This window comes from Sphaerodactylus townsendi, linkage group LG11 (genome assembly GCF_021028975.2).
Source record: "Sphaerodactylus townsendi isolate TG3544 linkage group LG11, MPM_Stown_v2.3, whole genome shotgun sequence".
NCBI lineage: Eukaryota > Metazoa > Chordata > Lepidosauria > Squamata > Sphaerodactylidae > Sphaerodactylus > Sphaerodactylus townsendi.
In genome coordinates this window covers 13,683,924-13,709,002 of record NC_059435.1, presented here as the reverse complement: position 1 = coordinate 13,709,002, position 25,079 = coordinate 13,683,924, and the positions used below count along the sequence as shown (strand labels likewise).

General features: G+C 48.0%; 1 protein-coding gene across 5 annotated transcripts in view; it reads left to right on the top strand.

Moving 5' to 3' along the window:
- Nucleotides 1–25,079, top strand: part of TNS3 (tensin 3) — a 339,136-nt gene that overhangs the window by 3,202 nt on the left and 310,855 nt on the right. For 2 of the 5 annotated variants that reach the window (XM_048511800.1, XM_048511799.1), the window contains exon 1: nucleotides 17,190–17,635. The exons of 2 other annotated variants lie outside the window; for them this stretch is intronic. In XM_048511800.1, coding sequence (XP_048367757.1) covers nucleotides 17,534–17,635 — 102 coding nt within the window. In that variant the 5' untranslated portion in view covers nucleotides 17,190–17,533. Of the gene's footprint in view, nucleotides 1–17,188; nucleotides 17,636–25,079 lie in introns of those variants that run through there. One more of the 5 variants, XM_048511803.1, reaches the window with a different exon arrangement.

Genomic DNA, 25,079 nt, shown 5'->3' with positions numbered 1-25,079 from the left:
GCCAGCAAGGACATGGAGCTGGCCCATGGGGCAGGGCCTGCCACAAGGTCAGCAGCCGCGTTGTTTGTTTGCCTAAATTCAGCATGGATTGGGGGGATTTAAAGGGAGAGCTCCCTTTAAATCTACCCCCCCCAATCCGCACCAAATTTAGGCAAATAAGTGCTGTTTTTCAATGTTGTTTGATGGGAGCCCATGAGGCTTCCAACCCCTCCCCCTTCAAAATCCATTTGATTCCGGTGTGGGGGGCAGGCGGTAGGATTGTCATGGTACCCCGGGACGTGCTCATGGTGCCCCAAGGTACCATGGAACCCTGGTTGGGAATCACTGCAGTAGTGGGAAGTGGAGCCCGGGATTCACTCGGGTCTCACTCATTCTTCCTAGCTACCTGCCTGAGATAACCAACTCACAGCAGTTGTCAACTTCTTAGCAGGCCAAAACATAAAGCAGAAGAGCTGTGTTTGGCTCGGTGGGTGACAGATTTTGCCAGAGGGATGTTTGCGTTTCTGCCTTATGTGACAACATTTTCTGGCTTTTGTGCTCCCAGGATGAGAAGGAGCAAAACACATTTGTTACACTTTCACAATAAGAAAGCTTCCCGAGGGGGCAATCTGAGTTTTGCATCTGCTCATGGTGAAGAGTAGCCAAAAGGAACATACAAGTTTGTTTAACTGCTAGGAAACTCCCCCAGATGGATTGCTTTTAGCCTCTTCCTGCACTTTCCTTCCTTACTAACCCAATTACTTATCTTGATGGGATAAGTGTTTGATGGCAGTCTTGTTACTGAAATATACTCATAACAGTCACTTAGAAACCCCATTTTCAGTCTGGGCCTCTTTGGGCCATATGGACAGAGACCCACATTGTTCATTTAAGTTTACTATGAGTTGTTTTGCCTTGATCAGGGGTCTGCAACCTGTAGCTCTCCAGATGTTCGTGGACTACAATTCCCATCAGCCCCTGCCAGCATGGCCAATTGTAGGGGCTGATGGGAATTGTACTTCATAACATCTGGAGTGCCAAAGGTTCACCACCACTGGGCTAGGATCTCGGAGACCCACTCTACCTTGGAAGCTCGCTGGATAACCTTGCACTGGTCACACGTGCTCTCAGTTTGATCTACCTCACAGGGTTGGGGTGAGGTAGAAAATGGAGCAGAGAGTAATGTAAGTCACTTTGCATCTCCGTTTTGGGCAGTGGTTCCAAACCTCTTCTCACTCGCGTACCCCTTTCCTAAAGTTGCTCCCCTGATCCAAACCTCTTCTCACTCGTGTACCAATTGGCCATGCTGGCAGGGGCTGATGGGAATTATAGTCCATGAACATCTGGGGAGCCACAGGTTGCAGACCCCTGGCCTTGATAATACCAGAAACTGCAGTTCTTGCATTCACAGGCAAAGAGACAGCTTCGCCTCGTACCTCACAGTTTCACTGTGGATGTACAATAAAAGGGCAACATTTTTCACATGAGCAGAGAAACAGGGGTCCGTTCCACACAACAGACCCAAAAAAAGGGAACAGTGTCTTCATTGGAGGAGAAGTTGGAAGATGTGGGAATCAAACCCTTCCTCGGTGAAGACCAGGAACTCAGGAACCCCTCTTTGCTCTACCAGGGTTCCCTTAATCCCCGGCAGGATTGACAGCAGAGACCCTGGCAGGATTGGCAGCAGGCCTGTCAGAGGGATCCGATGGCCTTGGATCTGCAGTCCCATGGTCTTGCGACCCTGCAGATCACTTGAGGTCTGTGGGGATGGTGACCCTTCATCAGGGGCGTACCTAGGCAAACTGGTGCCCGGGGACAAAACCTGAGTTTGGCGCCCCCCTCCCCGCCCAGCGTATCATCTGTTAACTATTCTTATGATGCCACCCAAGTTTGGTGAAGTTATGTTCAGGGGGACCAAAGTTATGGTCCCTCAAATGGGTAGCCCCCATCTCAGGTTAGCTCCCATTGAAAACAATGGGGTTGGGGGCACCCCCTTTCGGGGTCCATAACTTTGCTGCCCCTAAACCAAACATCACCAAATTTGGGTGGTATTATCAGGACAGTCTCTGGATGGTACCCTGAAATTTTGGTGTTGCTAGCCTTAACAATGCGCCCCCTGCAGGCCGGAACGTGAAAAAACACTTAAAATTTTAAAAAACCCACAAACGACCCTGAAATGTTGGCGCCCCCCCATGTGACCAAATGAGGGGTGCCCGGAAACATAGGGTACCTCCTGTCCCTAGGCAGGAACACCACTGCCCTTCATAGAAGAAATTCCTGGTTGATGGCCTGTGCTCCACATCTCCTTGCCGGATCAGAGACCAACCTGCTGCTTGGTACAGGATGAGGTCCCAGAAATAATGAATGGGAGGAGTGGGGCCCACTTTTCTCCAATTCTTTCTACTTCAGACTCCGCCCTGGCTGGACTTCTTGCTTGTTCAATCAGAGCATTAGTGCTTGTTGGAATTCCTGTTCCAGCTACCTGGCCAAGAACCCTACCTTGCCCGTGGGCTGACCCGCTTGTGGTGTGTCTGCACAGCCTGTTGTCTGTCTTGAATGATTCTGGCTCCTGCTCATGAGGAACCCTTTCATCATCCTAACCTCCACTCAGTGGTGTACCTAGGCAAACTGGAGCCCTGGGCAAAACCTGAGAAAGAAAGAAAACAAGCATTGGCAGGAAGGGGGTGGATTTAAAAGGAAAATCTGGGGAAATGCCTGCGGTCAGGGGGTGCCTGCTATCAGAGGTGCAATTATTAAGATAGCAGCACCAAAATTTCAGAGTATCTTCGTGAGACCCTACTGATGATACCACCCAGGTTTGGTGAAGTTTGGTTCAGGGGGTCCAAAGTTATGGACCCTCAAAGGTGTAGCCCCCATCTCCTATTAGCTCCCATTGGAAGCAATGGGGGATGGGGGCACTCCCTTTGGGAGTCCATAACTTTGGACTCCCTGAACCAAACCTCACCAAACCTGGGTGATATCATCAGGACAGTCTCCCAAAAATTCCCTGAAATTTTGGTGCTGCTATCCTAAAAAAATGCACCCTCTGCAGGCCAAAAACGGAAAAAACACTGAAAATATTAAAAATCCCACAAATGAACTTGCAGTTTTTGCGCCCCCCACAAGGCGGTGCCCAGGGCAACTGCCCACTTTGCCCAATGAGAGGAACGCCTCTGCCTCCACTGATGTAGAAAAGAACAATATAGGGATTGCGAGGTCAGACAAAAGCTTCTCTCTCGAAAAAAACTACTGGGGGGAAGGGAGCGGAAGGTAATTGCTAGGGGACATTCAACATGCAGCATTTGCTTCCATTTTGGCTAAATGTTAATGCATTCACTTTTAAAATAAAGGTGATTATGCCTTTTGGAAGAACTAGTGAATCTATCTACAAGTCTCTGCAAGTGAAAGTTTTTCTTCCAATAGCCACAGCAGCCAATTTTCTTAACCAGTGATTTGTCATGCGAGTTCCTTGGGTAATTCTTGCCCATTCAGAGACTTTCTGTCAGGACAGCACTTGCTGTTCAAAAACTCTCACTATTAACTTTTTGCCCTGCAGTGCTCTGATACAAGTCTAGTCTGCATACCTGTCATTTACCTTTTAAAAGATGCACTGCAAACCGCAATCTTTGGCATGTCTGCTTGCCCTCTGTTTGGGTTCCCCATGTTTCAAAATGGCCACGGATAAGTTCCATGCTGAATATCTTCAAAACAACATTTTGTATTCTGTTTGCCTTAATTCCTGGTTCTCAATCCCTGCCACACATTCCTGTTAAAAGTATATTCCAGCTGGCTATTGTGGTTTTTCCAGGCCGTGTGGTCCTGGTCTGGTAATTTTTGACCCTAACATTTTGCCTTCATTTATGATTGGCATCTTCAGAGGTATGAAATGCCTCTAAAGACGCCAGCCATAAATGTGGGTGAAACATGAGGAGCAAAAGCGACCAGATCACGGCCACACAGCCTGGAAAACCACAAAAGCCCGTTGAGTCTAGCCATGAAAGCTTTCAACGATATATTCCAGCTCTCAAAGCAAGCAAGCAAACCAATAAATGAACAAAAACTTTGCATCTTTCAAGACAGTGTTTGCTCTTTTTTAACAGGCCTGTAATATATTTCAGCCACTACCTCCGACAAATGTACACAGGAATCATATCTATTTGTGCCAACCGAGGTTAGGTTAGCAAACCTGAAAGATTAACAAATATATGTAGTGGTCCGGTGTCGCTGTCATGCATTAATTTGCTGTTTTTCCATTCTATATATACACAACATTTATCTTCCCCAGGAGGAGACATATTCCAGACTCTGGTCCTGGTTATAGTAAAATGAAGGAGAGGGATATGTTTTCCCACATGTTGTAAATGTCTGTGAGTTACCCACTGTTCTTTTTCCTTCTATTTTTGGCATGTAAGGTTGACAGACAACATTATCTCTCTACTTATTGTGCAAGTGTTCCATTCTACTGAGTGTGGAACTCTGGAAAGGACACCAGGACTATAAAGGGTATGAGGACTCCTTGTAGTTTTCCTTTTATGGTGATCAAGTGCTATTCTGTGTAGCGAACAGGAAGCAGGATTTTGAAAAGAGGTGACCATCAGTCATGTCAGGATAAGTCGTGGCATCGTATAGGTTCAGTTCTTCTCCTTGTCTTAACTCCGATTTCTCAGAGCAGAATGGTGCACTGCAAAAACACCAGCGTAAATTGCAGGTCTGTATGGAGCCTTGGGTACAGATCAGACTTGATTTGAAATCCTTGCTTTGGTGTACCTGAGTTTCTTTTCCTGCCTGTCAGGTGGAGTGGTTAGAGCTGGGATCCTCAGCATGAAGCCCATTGGGTGTCATAAGTCCAGTCAAAACCTTTCCTAATGACCACCAAATGTTTTGAAAAAGTGGGGGGATGCTAGTAAAGCTTCTGACTGACCATTGGAGATCTGATTGGCTGTGCAAATGTTTAAAAAAATGTTGCTTTGGATAGAACTGCTATCACAGAGGACCTTCATTGTGTTACTGAAGAGAAGCTATGGCATCCATTTTGTGGCAGCTCTGCCTCCTGCAGCAGCCGTTCTGAGGCAGCCATTTTGTGACTAGGCCCACAACAGGTATTAGAATACCAGAGGTGCCTGCAGGCTCAAAATGGTTGGAGACCCCGAGTTACAGTTTCGCACTAGGATTTGGGAGACCTGAGTTTGAATCCTCACTCTGCTATACAAGCTTGGTTGGGTGACCTTGAGCCACTCCACTTTCTCAGCCTCATTTACCTCACAGGTGTTAGGTTAAAATGGAGGAGGAAAGAACAGTTCTGTCAGGTCCCCTCATACCGGAGGAATACTCTAGATCCATGGTGGCGAATCTATGGCACTCCAGATGTTCATGGACTACAATTCCCATCAGCCCGATATCATATTTTTGAGAAGTCTTATGGAATTCAAATGTGAAATTGTTGTCCTACTAACCAGTATATGTAACTTTTCACTAAAATCAGCCACTCTATCAGAAGATTGGAGAGTAGCAAATGTTATATCAATTTTGTTAAAAAGGAATCCAGAAAGGCAGGGGGTTAGCTGCCAAAAATGGCACATAGGGCAAGCATAACAGCTTGTCCTGCCCCTGGGTACCACTTTAGATCAAGCGTGGGTGTGTTTGGTGGGCCGCCCTGCTCTCTCACAACTGCTCCCCACCTCCGAACTCCATGCTGGCTGGTTCAACTAGGCTTGCCCTGAAGTCCACAAAGAGTTTGAGGTGGGCCTATTAAATTCTGGACTCAGATTAGCCTGGTCCAGCTTTAAAGCACAACCCAGCATCAAACTGAGCAGTAATTCTGACAGGGTTCAAGTTTTCTACTGTTGGCTCCAGCTTTCTAATGTTGGCACCACCTGACCAGTGTTCAAAAGGAGGATGGGATGGACACAATTGAACGCTGGCCAGTTCAGCATTTGACTGTGTGCTTGTCCCTGAACTTCATGTGGAATTTAGGGGTGGGGCATAGTTGTGAGGGAGGGGGTGGGTACACCACATGTTCCACCCATGTGACCTACTCAAGTGGTATCCAGGGCTCCAGCCTCCTGATATCCCTCCCTCATTACGCCACTGCAGAGGGGAGCCATAAAATTATAGACCAGTTAGGCTAACATCTGTTCTAGACAGATCTGTAGAAACTGTAATCAAAGACTGAATTATTATGCACACAAAGGAACAAGGTCTGCTGAGGGAAAATCAGCTTGGCTTTTGCAAAGGCAAGTCCTGGCTCACCAACGTTTTGGAATCATTTGAGAACATTGATAAAGGTGTCCCAGTGGACATCATATGGATTATTATGGAGGAGACTGGAAACAAAATAGTCAGTGTTATATGGTGTGGCCTCATTTGGAATCCATTGTGCAGTTTGGGTCACCATGCCATGAAAAGGACATTGCAGGTCTGGAAAAAATACTGAAGAGAGCAACCAAAACGTTCAAGAGTTTGGAGTGCCCGTAGAAGACAGACTGAAGAAAAGGGAAGCAGGGATCTTCTTTGGCCCCCCAAAATAACTGCATTGGTGAATCATGGAAGCCTCCTGTACAAAGGCCACATGAGAGAGGAATTGAGCAAGATTTCTTCAAAAGGCTGACTGGATACAACCCAACACACGGCTGTTCAGCACTTTGCTCTTCATAATATCACTGTTTGCATCCTTTGATTAATTTCTGTGAGATAAGCCCCATTCCGTTCGGTTGGGTCCCTAACGCGGCCAACATTCCTTACAGCCGGCAGAGACTTTGTCACTTCAGAGAGTGCGTGGGCTGCCCTTTGCTTTGAATCCTTCTCAGTACCTTGCAGGGAAGACCTCACCGCGCTTTGATCTTCCTAATGATCCCCCAAATGAACTCTAATGCTTGTAATAATTATTTTTTGAAAACACAACTTTCTAAGGATCTTCCCCCCCCCCCTTTTTTTTTAACGAAAGGCTGCCTGGGTGGTCCCGGCTTTCTCGTTTTTTAAAATACAAAGGTGTTGAGGAACGGCTGTCAAGACTCAATGCTAATTAGCCATTTACGGCCTCTCATTAAGGAGGAGATTGCTGATCTGCTTTGCTGGATGAAAGGGAGAAACGGGCTTCAGTCCTGAAAGAGGAGTCCTCCAGAGACCTCCGAGAGTCATTTGACATTTTCTGAGTTCCTGCCTGCCTGCAGATGGCTGGATGAAAGATCTGAAAGAAAGAACCCCCGATAAAAAGTTCTACATAAAAAAAATAGTCAAAGCAGCTGAAGGAACAAATCAGTCCAAATTTAAACCCCAACAGTAGACGCTGGGTTCCGTCTTTCTTCATTTACATTCGCCCTGATCAACATTTCTTTTTTTGGAACTAATGGGTCCAGACTTTGGGTCGGATCCAGCCAGCTTTTTTGCTCAGTCTAAGCCAATTCCCCTCCCAGCTACATGCCTTTTGAATGTGCAGCTCCCCACACAGCCTTCCCTTTTGATAAACAGAAAAGCTGGCTGGCTCAGTCCATTTATGCTTTCTGTTAAAAGCCACAATTTGAGAAGAAACTGGAGTGAACAAATGGTGCCATTTTAGACAGCTGCAGAAATCTGGCTGTGTTTGAACCAGGGGAATAACGAGGTAAACTGTAGCCCTAGGCAAAACCTGAGTTGGATGCCCCCCCACCCCCCAATGGGCGGCCACTCCACCATGACCAAATTTCTTTTGCACCAGGATATTGGTGCCTGCAGGGGGTGCATTTTTAGACATATCAGCACCAAAATTTCAGCGTATCATCAAGAAACTGTCCTTATGCTACCCCCCAAGTTTGGTGAGGTTTGGTTCAGGGGGGTCAAAGTTATGGACCCTCAAAACTGTAGCCCCCATCTCCTATTAGCTCCCATTGGAAGCAATGGGGGATGGGGGCACCCCCTTTGGGAGTCCATAACTTTGGACTCCCTGAACCAAACCTCACCAAACCTGGGGGGTAGCATACGGACAGTCTCCTGATGATACACTGAAATTTTAGTGCCGCTAGCCTAAAAATTGTGCCCCCTGAAGGCCAAAAATGGAAAACCACTAAAAAGACCCAAAAATGAACCCTGCATTTTGATGCCCCCCACAAGGTGGTGCCCTGGGCAGCTGCCCACCTTGCCCAATGGGCATCACGCCCCTGGTTTGTACACAGAAAAAGAGGCTTCACGGATAGGTAGCTCATTTAGGGTTGCAGACTCAAGTCTTGAAACTTTCTGGGGATTTGGGGGATGGAGCATTTGGAAGGTGGAATTTGGGAAGGTGAAGGACCTCAGTAGGGTATAATGCCAGAGCACACATCTTCCAAAGCAGCCTTTTTCTCGAAGGGAGCTGATCTCTGCCATCTGTGGATCATTTGGAATCCTGGGCCATCTCCAGGCCTGACCTGGAGGCTGGCAACCCTAGGCTCATGTATTGACAAAACTATGTATCCAGGTCTTTTTCATGGTGGCCCCTGCTCTGTGGGATAGTGAGATGGCCCACCTCCCTTGTAAGCGTCAGTGCTGCAAGGACTTTGGATGGGATTTATATGCCAGGTATCTTTTTAAGAGGGAGTGGGAGGGCTTTGAGGTTTGCCATTTTACCTTTAGTTTTAGCTGCGGATGTTTGATCTATTATTGTATACAACCTTGAATGGAAAGGGGCCGTCTGTCCCGTTATGTCTCCTGGAGGATGCTGACTTTAGTGAATGACAACTCACTGGTGATTGACAACTCACTAACCTTTAGTGAATGACAACTCACTAACCTGGATAGCTTTAAAACGGGCTTGGACAGATTTATGGAGGAGAAGTCAATCTATGGCTACCAATCTTGATCCTCCTTGATCTGAGATTGCAAATGCCTTAACAGTTGAGGTGCTCGGGAGCAACAGCCGCAGAAGGCCATTGCTTTCACCTCCTGCATGTGAGCTCCCAAAGGCACCTGGTGGGCCACTGCGAGTAGCAGAGAGCTGGACTAGATGGACTCTGGTCTGATCCAGCTGGCTTGTTCTTATGTTCTTATGTTCTTATGATTCCTGGCCCGAAAGACGCCCAAATGGCCTCAACCAGGGCCATGCTCTGTCCAGCTGCAAGATGGAACTGCTCCGCCAGTCTTCATGTGGTTGGAGCTTTTACCATCAAAATGGCTTCCCCCTCCCCCGCCTCCATATCTTGCTGTGTTTGGCTAGATCAGCTGGGGTGTTTTAGACTGTTTAGCTTATTTAATGATTAGGGGTTTAAATTACCATCTATATTTTAAACGTTACTCGTTATATGATGGTTTTTATGTTGGAAGCTGCCCTGAGCCCACGAGGGCGAATGTATCATGCAAATTAAATGAAAATAAAAGGAAAGATGTGGTATGTTTTAATAAACAGATAAATAACGTATTATCCGTCTTAATCCACTCAGTTCATTTAAAGAATAGATTGGAGGCATTTTTAACCTTAGATTACATTTGCATATCTATACTAGCCTGTTTTCCCGAATGTAAGACATCCCCGGAAAATAAGACGTAGTAGAGGTTTTGCTGAAGTGCGAAATATAAGGCATCCCCCAAAAGTAAGACGTAGCAAAGTTTTTGTTTGGAAGCATGCCCGACGAACAGACCACAGAAAAATAAGACATCCCCTGAAAATAAGACATAGCGCATCTTTGAGAGCAAAAATTAATATAAGACACTGTCTTATTTTCGGGGAAATGCGGTATCCCAGCCTCAGGTGCATTTTTAAGGTTGTTTAAAATTTAAAATGCTGTCAGCTCATGATATAACATCATGGAGAGGCAGTGGGAGAAAAATAAAGTGATGTCACATTCCTTTAGGAACTGGCATGGAAGGAGATAATATAGAGGAGTAAATAGTGTATATTAAAGGGCAGGACAGGTTTTTCCCTTCAGGCAGCTGGCAACCCTAACTATTCTCAGTTTTGCTGCTGCAAGGATTTTTTGGTGTGGTGCAGAAGGTTGTGTCTTGTTGTCACCGAACACTGAAAACAGGTCTTCGGATCTTCTGGGTTTTGTGTGAATTACACAAACCTGGCTAAAACCTCACAGATGATTTCAACTGCGTGGGCACGGAGCCCAAGTGGCTCTTCAGATGTAGCTTGTGATACCAACCTCCAGGTAGAAACTGGGGATCCCCTGGAACTACAGTTCATCGCCAGACTAGGGAGATCAGTTTGCCTGGAGATTATGGATCCCTTGCAAAGTGAACTCCTTGGCACTACACACTGCTGACATCCCTGTTCAACCTAAGTTCCATTCTCAAATCTCCAGGAGTTTTTTTTAACATGGACCTGGGAGCTCTACCCCGCTCCCCCCACGAGTGGCTAGGGCCTAGCTGCCCAGAGGGCTTCTCTTGACTTGTCAAATCAAAACATTATGGCAGTTGAAGACCATTTCCTGGTATTTGAGCTGCTGTTTCTTTTCAGGGGGAAAAATATAGTAAGGTCTGGAAAAGATTAAACAGGTCCCCGAGGGCATATACTTTTTTTTTTTTTTTAAGATGTAGACTTTTGCGGAGACATTACTACTCTATCGCTAGCTTGTGTGTTTTTGTTGGAAGCCCAGCGCATTTACGCAATCTGTTTGCTCATTCTTTCTCTTTTTATTTTGAAAAGTTTAAGCTGTCTTGAGAACGATGATTATGGGGGTGACTCTTTTCCTTCGGACAACAAAGTAAACTTGAAGGGGCTAGGGGCGCAAGTTGGCTTTCCTTTTTCAGAAAAATCAAACTTTTAGAAAAACTGGAAATCTTGGGCTATGAATATCTCTGCACTAAGTTTCTCCCGCCATAAAGTGCCCCAATGAAAGTAACTCTTGGCCACAACTACAAGGAAGGATACAACACAAAGCCAGGAGACTTTTTGCTTTAAAAAAGAGTATTCACCCTGTGGTGATGGGAAGATGCAGGAAATGATGGATCCCTCTCTGGGATCCTATTTGTCCTTGACCAACAAAAAAAATTAAATTGAAATGCCATTCTCTCTCCCTTTTCCAGAAAAAGCACATCAAGCACAATTTTTATAAGATAAAATAAACAATAATGTGGGCTGACCAGCCGTCCCGCTTTTGGTGGGACAGTCCCGCCTTCGCACAATTTGTCCAGCGTCCCACGGGTTCTTTCCATTTTCCCGATTTTTGGGAGGCTGCCGCACTGCCTTCTGGGGCGCAAGGCAGTGCGGCAGCCTCCCATGCGCGCGGCCGCAGGAGCACGGTCTTCTGGGGTGCTGCTGTTTCCCGCCCTGTGACAGGGCAGGAAACGGCAGCGCCCCAGAAGGCAGTGCGCTCCTGTGGCTGCGCGTGCATGCGTGTGCACGCAGCCGCCTAACCCCGTCCCGGGTTCACAAGGTGACCATCTGGTCACCTTACTTTAATGTCATTGTGCACGCACAACGGAAATACAAACATCCCCCGATGCACATTTCTGCAGTCTTCACGCCCCATCTTCCACAATCCCCCTTCCAACCATCCCTACACAGCCACCGCCACGTCAACGCGACACCACGGAGTTCAGCATTATGCCAGGAGCACATGTTCCACAATTGTTTGTGGTCTCATATAGGCAACACTATTAAGACCACACTGTAAGCCTGCCACCCACAAAGGGAGGCCTGGAAATCTCCCAGAATTACAGCTACCTCTAAATGTCAGAGTTGAGTTCCTCTGGAGAAAATGGCTGCTTTCGAGGGAATAATACTCCATTAGGATCCCTTTATTCTTCAAAACCCGCCCTCTGCAGGATCCGCCCTTAAATCTCTTTGATTCCCAATGTGGAGTTGTCATAGAGTTGCCGGACGGATCCCCCGCTTTGGGCCCTTTGCCTCCGCGGTTGCTCAGCCAGCCAGCAGGAGTCTTTGGGGGCAAGAAATAAGGCCTAGGCTATGAAGCCATTGACTTCACATCCGCAAAGTGACATCATCACATCATTGATGACGTGGGATATGCTGTGGTACTGGGACAAAACCGTGTAGTAAAAATAACTTGGACTGTAGAGTTTTTGTCCAAATAGCAGGGCATCTCCAGCGTTGTTGGTGATGAGATGACATCAGTGCTGGAAGTGGCGTCATTGTGTTGACAGTGTTGAGACCTAGGCCTCATTTTATGCCTGGTAAAACCCCGCCCCCACACTGGTGGCAACCCTACCTTTGCAGCTCTACTTGACAAACTTATTACTCTTTTTTTGTTTCTGTTTCCTTCATGAAGCCCAGTGTCCTCCTGACAACCTTTCTGTCACCTCCTCAATCTCGGTACTTCCCCGCTCACTCTACTGTTCCTATTTTTCCATTTAAAAAGTCCTTAGATCAAGGTAGGCAACCTAGGCATGCATACCCAACAGAGGCACAGTGGGCAGAGGAGGAGCAAGGGGGAACTGCGCCTGGGGCGCGCACACGCCCTGCTTCCCTGCCACGGCACCATTTGCCCTCACCCCAGAATACCCCCGGAATGCCACGCCATGCCACGCCCCCTCTGCTGTTCTGCCTGGGACGTCGTGCCCCACCCCGGCCCTGTTGGCGCTACGCCACTGACGCTGGGCCAGTTTGCTGGCACACGGGGCCAGTTGTTGGCATGAGCAACTGAGGAGAGGGTATCATGATAAGTGGAACTATGTTAACAGCAATGGTATTCCTAGAGGAAAGGGATTTAAGGGAACAGAACTCTGCCTCTCTGGGCCTACATTTATTCATTCAAACGGTGTATTTGTTTTGAGCTCAACTGATTGTCAGTGCCTTCTCATCATAACTGGGCCTGGGGGGTGGGCAAGCATGGCATGCCCATTATTGCTTTTCAGATCCATGCAGTCAGCCTGCCAGGTGAACTCCCAAAATGTTGGCCATGTTCATGGGGCTTGGCTGTGTCTGGCCAAGTATCCCTTTGCCTGTCCCTCTCTGTTTTCTGACGTATCACCATCTTCAGGACAACCCTGTGCTTTTTCGGCACTTGGGCCAACTGGGATTCTCTGTTTCAGGCCTCAGAATTGCCATGTTTCAGCAGAACTTCAAAGGGGAACTCCAGCATGCAATGGTTGCCTTGGGATTTAGTCAATGTTTTCTTGTCACCTTCCCTTCTGTTATTATACTCAGTTCCCCTTGACTTACCTCTTCCACGTGGTGACATATTTCTTCAGGTTTTCTGATCTGCCTGTAAAAAGGGAGGCATTCAGGGGAAACTACTTGACGTTCGCGTTGCCAGCTTTCAAGTGGCACTTGGAGATCTCCTAGCATTACAACTGATCTCTAGACTACATAAATCACTTCCCCTGGAGAAACCAGCGTCTTTGGAGGGTGCTCAGCTTTAGCACGCATGCCGGGGGGTTCACGATGCCTACTCCCGCTCGAGGGTGGACCTTATGGTCCATTAGGAATGCATGCAGTAACTACCATGGGACTGTTTGCTCCACAGCGGGGTTTTCCTGCATTTTTCTTTTTTTTTAAATAATTTTTATTGTATAGAATATTATTATATTTGTTACATTCAATATGTTTGTCCAACTATACATTTTTCCTTTTTCACCCCCCTCTTTTCCACTGATTATTTCAAGCAAGCAGCAGAAGGTTCATTCTTCTTATTCTCTTATTCCATAGTTCTTCGTTAAATCCGGCTTCTTCCATCCATTTTTCATACAATGTCCATAGCTGCATAATATCTTCTAGTTTCTCTTGCCATAGTGTATTTTTGCCAGTCTCTTCCCTCATTTTTCTGTGCAGTCTGCAAAGTGGAGGGACAGCTAAGCCGAGCAGAGCCGCCATTTTACCTGGCTGCCTCCATTCTTTCTACAAACTCCTTTTGGGGAGGTTGCCTGCCATCTTATTTTTGAAAAAAACAACAACAGGGGTTTATGTTGTTTATTGCCCCTCTGATCCTCCTGGCCTGAAGTGAGGGTAGAACTGTTGCTGTGTGGGCCGGAGAAGGCAGGGGGAATGGGAACACCCAAAGAAATGTGGACACACAGCTCTCCTTCGCTGTCTCTAAGAAGAAAAAAGTCACACTTTCACAGGTTTAGGAATCTGCAAGGAAGAAAGCAAACAAAAGAAGAGTTTGGATTTGTACCCCAATTTGTAACTCAAAGTGGTTTACAAATTTCTTCCCTACTTATTCCCACAACAGAAACCTGTTGTGAGGTAAATGTTACTGAGAGAGTCCTGAGAGAACAGTGACTGGCCCAAGGTCACCCAGCAGGCTTCATGTGGAGGAGTGGTGAAACAAATCCAGTTCACCAGATTAGAGTCCACCCCTCATGTGGAGAAATGGACAATCAAACCCACTTGTACTGCTCTTAACCACTATACCGCACTGGCTCTCGAGGAGAGTCTTGGGTGAGAGCACGGCGAGTTCTGAAGAAGGGGAAACATGCGCGTAACTGAGAATCAAACCCAGAGGGAATGTAGATACACCATGTGAAGGAGACCACACATATGTAAAGGGCCTATGACATTATACTCCACTGATGCCCTCACCAGGTTTCACCCCCAGATCTCCAGGATTTTCCCAACACAGAGTTGGCAACTTTACTGGATGTAGATGCACATCTTAGGGCCTTTCCCCACTTACCTTAAGCCCCGCGCTACGGGGGATAGCGTGGGGTCCTTGGGCATTCCCCACAACAGGGGCGGCCACAGCGAAGCTGCCCTGACGCTGCTGCGGTAGTGCCCCCTCAGCGCGCGGCATCCCTGGCACCGGAGAAAACGGGCCTGTTGATGACCCTGCGCAGAGCGCTGGGTCGTGGGGACGCCCGGGCGCGCACCAGGGATGCCACGCACTGAGAGCAGCGCGCGGCATAGGGGGGATTGCTTCGAGTGGGGAAAGGCCCTTAGACTGCACCTGCTTCCAAAATGTCTGACAGAAAAAGATGAATCTCTGCAGTCCAGTAAACGGTTTATGGCAACCGTTTTTGCCCAAGCCCACCGCTGCATCAACCCATGAAGCTGTTCGTGTGCTGTCAAGCCATAGTGTGTGTGTGTGTGTGGGGGGGGGGACATAAGGGCTGGATTTGATCAGGCATGCTGGGAGCAGACTACATTCCCACAACACTGCCAGTGGTTTTGGTAGCTTGCCTCAATCCCTGGATTAGAGAACTTGTCTTGGTGCCAAGGAGCAGGGTGCTCAGCTTTAGCACGCATGCCGGGGGGCTCACGATGCCTACTCCCGCTCGATGGGATTAAAGCAGGCATGTTGCTGGGAACCATCTCCCAACTTTAAAAAAAAACCACAAAATTGAGCTGAAGCATATTTTGTTCCCTTTGGAGAGCCATTTTGGAAGCTTGCGGGGGGGAAAAGAGAACAGAGGATCGAGGCAGGCGCGGGGAAAGGATGAACCCAAATCCCCTACTGCCCTACTGAGTGTTGGTGGGGATAAAATGAGACTTCACCGCATACTTCTGATGTCGTTGAACGGAGAGTGACAAACAACTTGCAAGTGTTTCTTTGGTGTTACCTCATATCCTCACTTCGTTCCAGCCGTCTGGACTGAAGTCAGCAATGCGACTCGGAAGTACTCAAAGATTATGACTTCTACACCCCAGAGTAGTCTGATCTCATTGGGTCTTGGCAGGTAAGCAGGGTCGGCCCTGGTTAGTTTTTGCACGGGAGACCACCGAAGAAGTCCAAAAGCAGGCAATGACAGCCCACTGCTCAGTGGTGGGATTCAGCAGGTTCGCACCGGCAGAACCGGTTGTTAAAACGGTGCTTGTAAACAACCAGTTGTTAAATTATTTGAATCCCACCACCGGAACCGGTTGTTAAGTTATTTGAATCCCACCACTGCCACTGCTGCTTTGATCTTGTCTTGAAACCCCTCTGGTATTGCTGTAAGTCAGCTGCAACTTGGTGGCAGTTTCCTCCATCATGCCCCAATAATGAAGCAGATGATGGGCCTTTCCCCACTCGAAGCGCCCCCCCCCCTATGCCGCACGCTGCTCTCAGTGCGCGGCATCCCTGGTGTGCGACCGGGTGTCCCCACGACCCCGTGCTCTGCACGGGGTCATCAACAGGCGCCGTTTTCTCCAGTGCCAGGGATGCCATGCGCTGAGGGGGCTCAACCGCAGTAGCGTCGGGGCGGCTTTGTTGTGGCCGCCCCTGTCATGGGGAGTGCCCAAGGACCCCGTGCTACTTGAAGAGAGTAGCGCAGGGCTTAAGGTAAGTGGGGAAAGGCCCAGAGAAAGTTCGAAAAAACCCAGTGTGGCTTATTGGTTAGAATGTCAGGCTAGGATCTCGGAGACCCACTCTACCTTGGAAGCTCGCTGGATAACCTTGCACTGGTCACACGGGCTCTCAGTTTGATCTACCTCACAGGGTTGGTGTGAGGTAGAAAATGGAGCAGGGAGTAGTGTAAGTCACTTTGCGTCTCCGTTTTGGGCAGTGGTTCCAAACCTCTTCTCACTCGCGTACCCCTTTCCTAAAGTTGCTCCCCCGTATGAGCAAACTCATTCCGTAAGTTGTTTTTTGCACACTCCCAAACGTTCTGGTGCACGTACACCAGATTGGGAACCACTGATTTAGAGGAAAGGCAGAGTATACATGAAGTAAACAAATAGACTATTTGGTGAATGGTTTTGAGTTGCTCCTTTGATCTGCCATTGTATTTTTTCAGCTGCTATAAAACATGAGGGTTAGGAACTTCTCAAATTAAAGTGAAAATAGTTGCAACATATCCATTAGGGATTCTTCATAAGGAAGAAAATAGCTTAAGGTTGTTCTTGGCCTGGAGAAGTCCACCTTCTTAGGTTTCCATGCTATTAAAACACACATTTTTTGGGGGGGTCATATAGTCCATAGGAAAAAAAATTCCATCACTTCTCACTCGTAAATCAAGGTCTCATGGGCTGGAACTCGGCTCCGAACTGCATTCCATATTTGTCAAAAACTGTCAAGCAGGATTCTCCAGTTATATATATATTCACGACACAGTTCCTACTTTCCAAAACTTTCTTTACATGAATGCTTGATATCATTTCGCGCTCAGGAAAAGTAAGTGATATTTCGAAGAAGAAAAAACAACAGCTCGCGAATTAGTTACGCAACTCGACAGCTACACAAAGAAGCAGGAAATTCCTTCTCCCCTTTTGAAAAATCTCCTTTTCAGAGTCATGCTGGCTGTGTCGACTTTAAATCAGTGTTATTTGCTCTCGGTTTACTTTGGCATTCTCAGCTCTCCTTAGTGACAGATTGCTGGAAGCTTCTCTCCCCCCCCACCCCCCAAAAAAGCAGAACAACCTCCAACAAGAGTGTTTTCCAAGTTATTAGTCCCCTTGTTATTTTATCCTAAATCCCTCCCACCCACATAGGAAAGGCTGTGTTTCCCCATCTGCAGATACCGTTTCAGACACCAGTTCTTTCTTGCTGTCCCAGCAAAGAGGAACCGCGCAGCCAATGCCCTGTTTGGATTTCTGGGGAGCAAAAAGGATGAGGATCAAAGAATGACCTCACACGGTTCAACGCTGAGTTTCGACCAAGGTTAAGGAATGAAGGGCTCCTGTGTCTCGGCCACAGAGAAACCCCCCAAGGGGTCTGATGGATCCTAAGTCTTGATCCGGATTAAAGGAAGCGGAGGCAGGAAGGCTGGCCGGGAATCGCAGCCACTCATGGGCTGCAGAGTGAGTGTCGCTTGCCTGGGAAATGAACTCTGCCCCGTTCTGCCGGATCATCGCCGCTTGACACCAGACAAGGGGGAGACCATGATTCAGGTATGCGGAGCCTCCACGCAGGGTGCTATAAAATTAATGGTGTCCAGGTGGTGTCAGGGAGATGGCTTCATGCGCTCAGCGCTGCTGAGAAGCGTCACTTGCTTCGTGATAGCTTCAGGCAGGGGATCTGAATGGAGTGAGAGGTATGTGCGTGTGCGTATCTGTAGATGCAACCTGAGAGTTTTAATTTGAAGAGGAATCAAACAAAGGGGTTTACCCAGGAAAAGAGAAAGCTGATGCATTTTTTCATGTGCTTTTCCATGTACCCGACTAGGCTTAAATTCTGTCCACTGCATTGGGAGGCTACTTTGGTGCTGGGAAACTCATGGAGATTTAAGGGCGGAGCCTGTGGAGGGGGGGATTTGGGGGGGGGGAAGGGAAGGGAGCCCAGCAGGGTATAATACCACAGAGTCCATCCTCCAAAATAGCCATTTTCTCTGGATCAGTTGTAATTCTCTGGATCAGTTGTAATTCCAGAAGATCTCTAAGCCTCCTCTGGAGATTGGCAACCGTATGGCAGGGCACTACAGATGACGCATAGCCCAATCCAAAGGGGGGCAGTGGCGTAGTGCCCACAGGGAAGGGGGTGCAATGCCCTGGGTGCACTATGGGGCGGGGGTGTAGCCAGGGTGTTCCAGGGCGAATGGCACCGCGGCAGGGGTGCAGGGTGCATGCGCACCCTGGGTGCAGTTCCCCCTCGCTCCATCCTTGGGAGGGGAGCAAAACTTGGAGGTAATGCAGGGCTAAGTCAGTGATTTGTCCTCCCTGAGGCACGTACCCTAGCAGAGGAGCAAATCTGCCGTCAGGCAGTCACCACAGCCTTCTGAAAAGCCCTCTTGGAGATGGTGTAACAGTACTGCCCTGACCCACCAAGGGCTTTGGATTGCACTGCCCGCTACCTTGATGCAACCACCATCACATTAGGATCACATGGATGGCCTCAGACGGAGTTGCTGAGATCTATGTCATTCTCTGATACCGTGCTCCTCAAAACGAAAGACTCCTTAGCTTTCCAGATCTAAAACCCTGTTTGCTTTTCAGTGGGCTTTTCCCCATGGTTTTTTGTTTGCACAGAGATTCTTTTCCAGTGAAGTGTTCCTAGCTGAGATGAGCTGCATTTTGCCTGCCTGCCACTTCCTCGTTTTTTCTGTGCAACCTCCATTTGGGTCCCCCCTCCCCCATCTAGTTTACTAGACCATGTCAATTTCTTATCAATTTCTTGTCATTTTCACAGTATGGAAATAAAAACAAGAGAAAGTTCTTCTGATCGTTCTGAAATGGTGGCCCGAAAGGGTAGGAGAAAGAGCTGTTGTGTGGGCGGGGGAAGGTGAGGAGGAGTGTGAAAACTGAAAGAAAGCTAAATGCACAGTGATCTCCTACACTTTCCCTGCAAAGGGAGAGAAAAAGTTGCATTTTCAAGCTTGCGGAAGCTGTGGGATTCTCTGATCTGAAGGAGGGGGAAAGGTGCAAAACTGAGAATCAAACCTGAAGGGAATGTACTTTCAATGTGAAGGAGACCACAAATGCATAACTGACCATAGTCAGGAGTGGACTAGGACAGTAAACCTGTTCTGCCCCCCAAGTGAATCTGTTTTTGGTGCCCTGTACTTGGCTAGGACAGAGTGGGAGAGACACAAGCCAGGTTCAACAGTTCAACAATAGGTTTATTACTTAGGAAAATCAAGACCCTTACTCCTCCCTTGGATCTATCCAAATCAGAGTACTTGCTTGTATTGATCAGATTTGAAACTGTAGACTGTGTCTTCTCTTGGCTGCTTTCAAGAAAGTCCACTGTGTCTTGCTTCCTTTTAGTTCTTTTAGTCCTTGTCTGGTTCTAATTACTGTTAACCTTAACTTGTGCTCTAAGGACCACTTTTATACGTCACGAATATTGCAGTCTCCAACTGCCCTTGGCACCTTGCTCTGACTGACTGGCAAGAGCTAAAACAGGGGATTGCTGGGTAAAGAGGGAAACTGCCTACTGGGAAATGTCTTAAAGGGACAGGGGCTAACTAAGATGCCCTCCCTTAGAAGACTTAACAATGAACTAAAACCATGCTAATTGTGGGGAAACTGAAACTTAATGGGGAAATAACAAAAGCCTCTGTGGGGGCATGACAAAACCAGCCCTGGAACAAGTGGGGGTGGTGCAAGAGGTGGCAGTAGGGTTACCAACCTCCAGGTAGTACCTGGAGAACACCTGAAATTACAAATCTCCAGACGACAGAGATCAGTTCCCCTGGAGAAAATGGCTGTATTGGAGCAGGGACTTCGTGGCCTTATCCCCTCCTAAGGCCTTCTCCTCCCCAAACCAAGCACTCCCCAGGCTCCATCCTTCAATCTCCAAGAAATTTCCCGCCAGGGTAGCCAACTGCCTGGGGAGGGGAAAAGGCCTGCCCTTTTAAGAGAGGTTTAGAAGGATGTAATATTACCTTTTTCTGTGCTAGGAAAAGCTTCAACTTCCCATTTCCACACATTAAGCCCCAGTTAAAGAGGCAGGACATTCTTTTTGCTCCAAGCTGTCGGCCACCTGCTGAAACAGCATAAGCATCGGGGTTAAGCACATCTGTGGCCCGGCTGGGCCCATTGTCCTCCTCACTGCAGCCGAGGGCCATTCTGGACCATCGCTGTGTGATGACTGACGCAGGACAGAGAGCCGGGTTTGTTTCCCCGCTCCTCCACGTGAGCAGCAGACTCCTATCTAGTGAACTGGATTGGTTTCCCTTCTCCTGCATATGAAGAAGAAGAACAAGAAGAACAAGAGTAGTAGTAGTAGTAGTAGTAGTAGTAGTAGTAGTAGTAGTAGTAGTAGTTTTAATTTATACCCCACCTTTCTCTCCTGTAAGGAGCCCCAAAGCAGTGGCGTAGGAGGTTAAGAGCTCGTGTATCTAATCTGGAGGAACCGGGTTTGATTCCCAGCTCTGCCGCCTGAGCTGTGGAGGCTTATCTGGGGAATTCAGGCTAGCCTGTACACTCCCACACATGCCAGCTGGGTGACCTTGGGCTAGTCACAGCTTCTCGGAACTCTCTCAGCCCCACCCACCTCCCAGGGTGTTTGTTGTGAGGGGGGAAGGGCAAGGAGATTATAAGCCCCTTTGAGTCTCCTGCAGGAGAGAAAGGGGGGATATAAATCCAAACTCTTCTTCTTCTTCTTCTTCAAAGGTGTTTACAAACTCTTTTTCCCTTCCTCTCCCCACAACAGACACCTGATGAGGGAGTTGGGGCTGAGAGAGTTCTGAGAGAACTGTGACTAGTTCAGGGGTAGGGAACCTGTGGCTCTCCAGATGTTCAGGAACTACAATTCCCATCAGCCTCTGTCAGCATGGCTGATGGGAATTGTAGTCCTACCCCTGGACTAGTTCAAGGTCAGACTTGCGTCTGGTGAACTGGGTTTGTTTCCCTGCTCCTACGCGTGAAGCCACAGGTCTCTCTGAACTCTCTCAGTTCCACCTACCTCAGAATGTGTCTGTTGTGGGGAAAAGGGAAAGAGGTTTGTAAGCCTCTTTGAGACTCCTCACGGGAGAGAAAAGCAGAGTATAAATCCAAACTGTTCCTCAGCAGCAGCGGCAGCCCAACAGGAACTTCTCCGTTCAGTGAAATGGCCGTCCCCTGCTGGCCAGGGCCCAAAAGCAGCACGTGTCAGATCTCTCGGCAAAGTCCTTTTAATCCCTTTTAAGTCGCAAGGAGGCACGCTGGTGGATTAGTATATTTTTGGGTGTAACAGAAACAAAGAAACGTACAAGAGAGAGGAAACCACAACCGAATAGGAATGTTGCCTCACATGCATTACTGCACTGCTACAATCTCTCAGCCTGATAATGGACTCATGTTTATGTGGACCAGTGATGGCGAACCTTTTCGAGACCTAGTGCCCAAATTGCAACCCAAAAGAAGAAGAAGAGAAGAAGAGTTTGGATTTATATCCCCCTTTCTCTCCTATAGGAGACTCAAAGGGGCTGACAATCTCCTTGCCCTTCCCCCCTCACAACAAACACTCTGTGAGGTAAGTGGGGCTGAGAGAGCTCCGGAAAGCTGTGACTAGCTCAAGGTCACCCAGCTGGCATGTGTGGGAGTGCACAGGCTAATCTGAATTCCCCAGATAAGCTTCCACAGCTCAGGCAGCAAAGCTGGGAATCAAACCCGGTTCCTCCAGATCAGAGTGCACCTGCTCTTAGCCACTACGCCACTGCTGCTCTTATTTATTTATCCCACTTATTTATCACAAAGTGCCAACACAGTAATTTAACCTGAATACTGAGGTTTTCGTTTAGAAAAAATGGTTGGCTCTGAGGCGTTACTCGGGAGTAAGCTTGGTGGTAGTCGATGGCTTTGCTTTGAAGCAACCGTGAAACAATTCCAGCGGGTGAATCACGACCCTAGGAGGGTTTACTCAGAAGCAAGCCCCATTTCCAGCAACCGAGTTTACTTCCAGGCAAAGGATCACGCTTTAGTTCTTCGCATGAAAATCAGTGGGGTTTAGCAGCGCTTAACAGGGTTACCTACGCTACTTCCCCAAAACTGGGTCTTAGGTTTAATGCTGATAATCGAGCCCAGTGGCCCAGGCCAGCCTAGATGTGTTGGGGGGGGGCACTCTGTTTGCGCATGCCCACAGAATGAGCTCTGAGTGCCACCTTTGGCACCCGTGCCATAGGTTCGCCATCACTGATGTAGACCATGACTCTGTGTGTGTGTGGTATGTGTATGTATGTGCGTGTGCGTGTGCATGCTCATGACTACCCTGACATGAGTGGTAAATGGTCTACATAGGAATTATTAAGGAGGGGATTGATACTAAAGCAGCCAATGTTGTAATGTTCTTGTATGACGATATGGTACCGCCTCATTTGGAATACCGTGTGGGGCTCTGGACTCCAGAGCTCAAAAAGGACTTTGCCCAAGCTGGGAAAAAAGTACAGAAGAAGATGACTGCGGTAGAAGCACCTTTCTGGGTCTTTTCCATTTGGAAAACTAAGAGGGGACATGGCGGAGATATATAAAATGATGTGTAGGGGAGTTGACAAAGGGAATTTTCCTCTCTCTTCCAAAATACTCGGGTATCCACTGAAGCTGATGGGCAGTACGTTCAGGACGTACAAAAGGAAACACTTCTCGACTCCGTGAGTAATTAAACTGAGGGATTCCCTGAAGGAGAGTTGGTTTTCATACCCGGCTTTTCTCTGCCGAAAGGAATCTCAAAGCAGCGTACAATCCCCTTCCCGCCCTCTCCCCACAACAAACCGTTTGTGGGGGAGGTGAAGCTGAAGGACTTCTGAGAGAACTGTGACTCGCCCAAGATCACCCAGCAGGCTTCATATGGAGGAGTGGGGAATCTAATCTGGAGAACTAGAGTCCACTGCTCGTGGGGAGGAGCAGAGAATCAAGCCCGGTTCTCCAGGTGAGAGTCTGACACTCTTGTAGTGTTTCTCTCCCGAGGGCGGGGGTATAGAATAGATATGAATTTAAAATGTAGAGATGAGACTATGTGATCGTATGGGATGCGGTCTTCGTTTTTTATTTTTTTGTTTTAATTTCCTCTCCAGCTTTGACAGTTGCTAAGCCTATTCAGCAAAGGGAGCCCAGCCCTCGACACGCCTGGGCTGGCTGCTAAAGATCTTTTAAGGTAGTAGAAACTTGTGTTTCTATATATGTGCAAGTCTCCTGTTACTGGGTGTCACTGGGTTTCTTTTTGAAGACTGCTGACGTATTGTGGTCTACCCTGATTCCCGCTTCTTTCTTGTTCTATTTCCTCCCTCCTGCCCCAGTCTATTTTCCTCACAAGATAAAGAGCCAAGATAAACAGGATTAGATTTTTCCATCCCTTTCCCACACATAATATTATATTCAACCTATATTTTTGCAGGTTTCTACTGAAAAAGTGGCACATGTTGACATATTTCTTCGGCAGATTTTGGTCAAAGCTGGCTATCTAGTGACGTGACTCCTGGATTCTCCCCACATAATTTCACATAACAGAGACAAATCTTTTCTCCTTCAAGGAATCCTTTCTGCTTTTTCCCCCCTCTGCCATGGGCTCCTGGCGCACAGTCTCAGAGCATTTGTGGAAGGCTGTAGGTGTGCCAACCAGGTTTTTCAGCCACACTAAAACCTCACATGAACTGTGCCCAGTGTTTGTCGTGATGCTCATTGAGAGGAAAGATCGATATGGCTGGGTCACATGTCTTTCTGGGTTGCTCATTCACCATTTCTGTTCCGTCATAGTGGAGCCCCTGGCCTGCTTCTGAGGGAACAGTGTATGAAACACACTGGCCCACTCCAGTGTATGAAACACACTGGCCCACTCCAGTGTATGAAACACACTGGCCCACACTGGCCAATAAAGCCAGGTTGGGGGCGGTATAAACACTGTTTTGGGTGGGAACTACGTACGGTTCCCGCCCTGAACATGACTCTAAACCGCCCCCAACCCTCGCCATCGGTGGGTTATACTTTTGTTCTTCTGCAGAGCACAACCTGGGCTGAGCAAACGGCCATGGCTGTCAGCCACTTTAAACAGACAAATCGCTCATTGAGCGATTCTTGTATTACATCGTCCCCGGCTCCCATTTGCAGAGCCATTGGGGGGAAAGGGGTCGTCCCCTGGCCCATGGGGTCAGCCCTGCCTGCCTGTGAAGCAGGCAAGCAGGAACGAGGTGGGAGGCGGTGGGGAAGGGAACCACGGACACGCCTTCATGTGAAGGTGTGTCCGTGGCCCCCGGCAACTGCTCGGCCACTCGCACAAGTGTGTGCGAACGATCCCGGGGCTCCACTGGAGACAAGTACCCCAGTGTGACCCCCACCTCCCCGGCCTGAGCAGAAGGGGCCACTGGAATGGGTTATTTTATTAACATTTTATCAATTGAACTATGTTATTTACAGCTTGCCTTTCTTGCTGAGACGCAAATTAGATTTTTTTTTTTGCCGTCAAGTCACAATTGACTTGTGACAACTTGTGACGATTTGTGATGACTCCATAGGTTTTTCAAGGCAAAAGCTGTTGGGAGGTGGTTTGCCATTGTTCTCCTCTGAGTCATGACTCTGGTGTTTCCTGGAGGCCTCCCATCCAAATGCTCACCAGGTCAGAGCTGAGAGTATATGATTGGCCCAAGGTAACCCAGCAAAATTTCCATGGTAGTGGGAGTTCGAACCTGGGTTTTCCAGATCCTAGTCCAACCATTATACCACACTGGCTCTCTCAAAACAGATATAGGATGATGTATCTAATAAATAATGTAGTGTGTGTGTGTGTGTGTGCGCGCGCGCGTGCACACACACACACACGTGTATGCGCGTTTTGTCACCAAGTTGTTTCCGACTTATGGTGACCCTGTGAAACAATGACCTTCTAAACGTCCTATCATTAGCAGCCTTGCTCAGGGTCTTACAAACTGAGCTAACTGGAGCCACAGTCTAAAAAGCTATAAACTCAGAGGAAAAATACAATAAT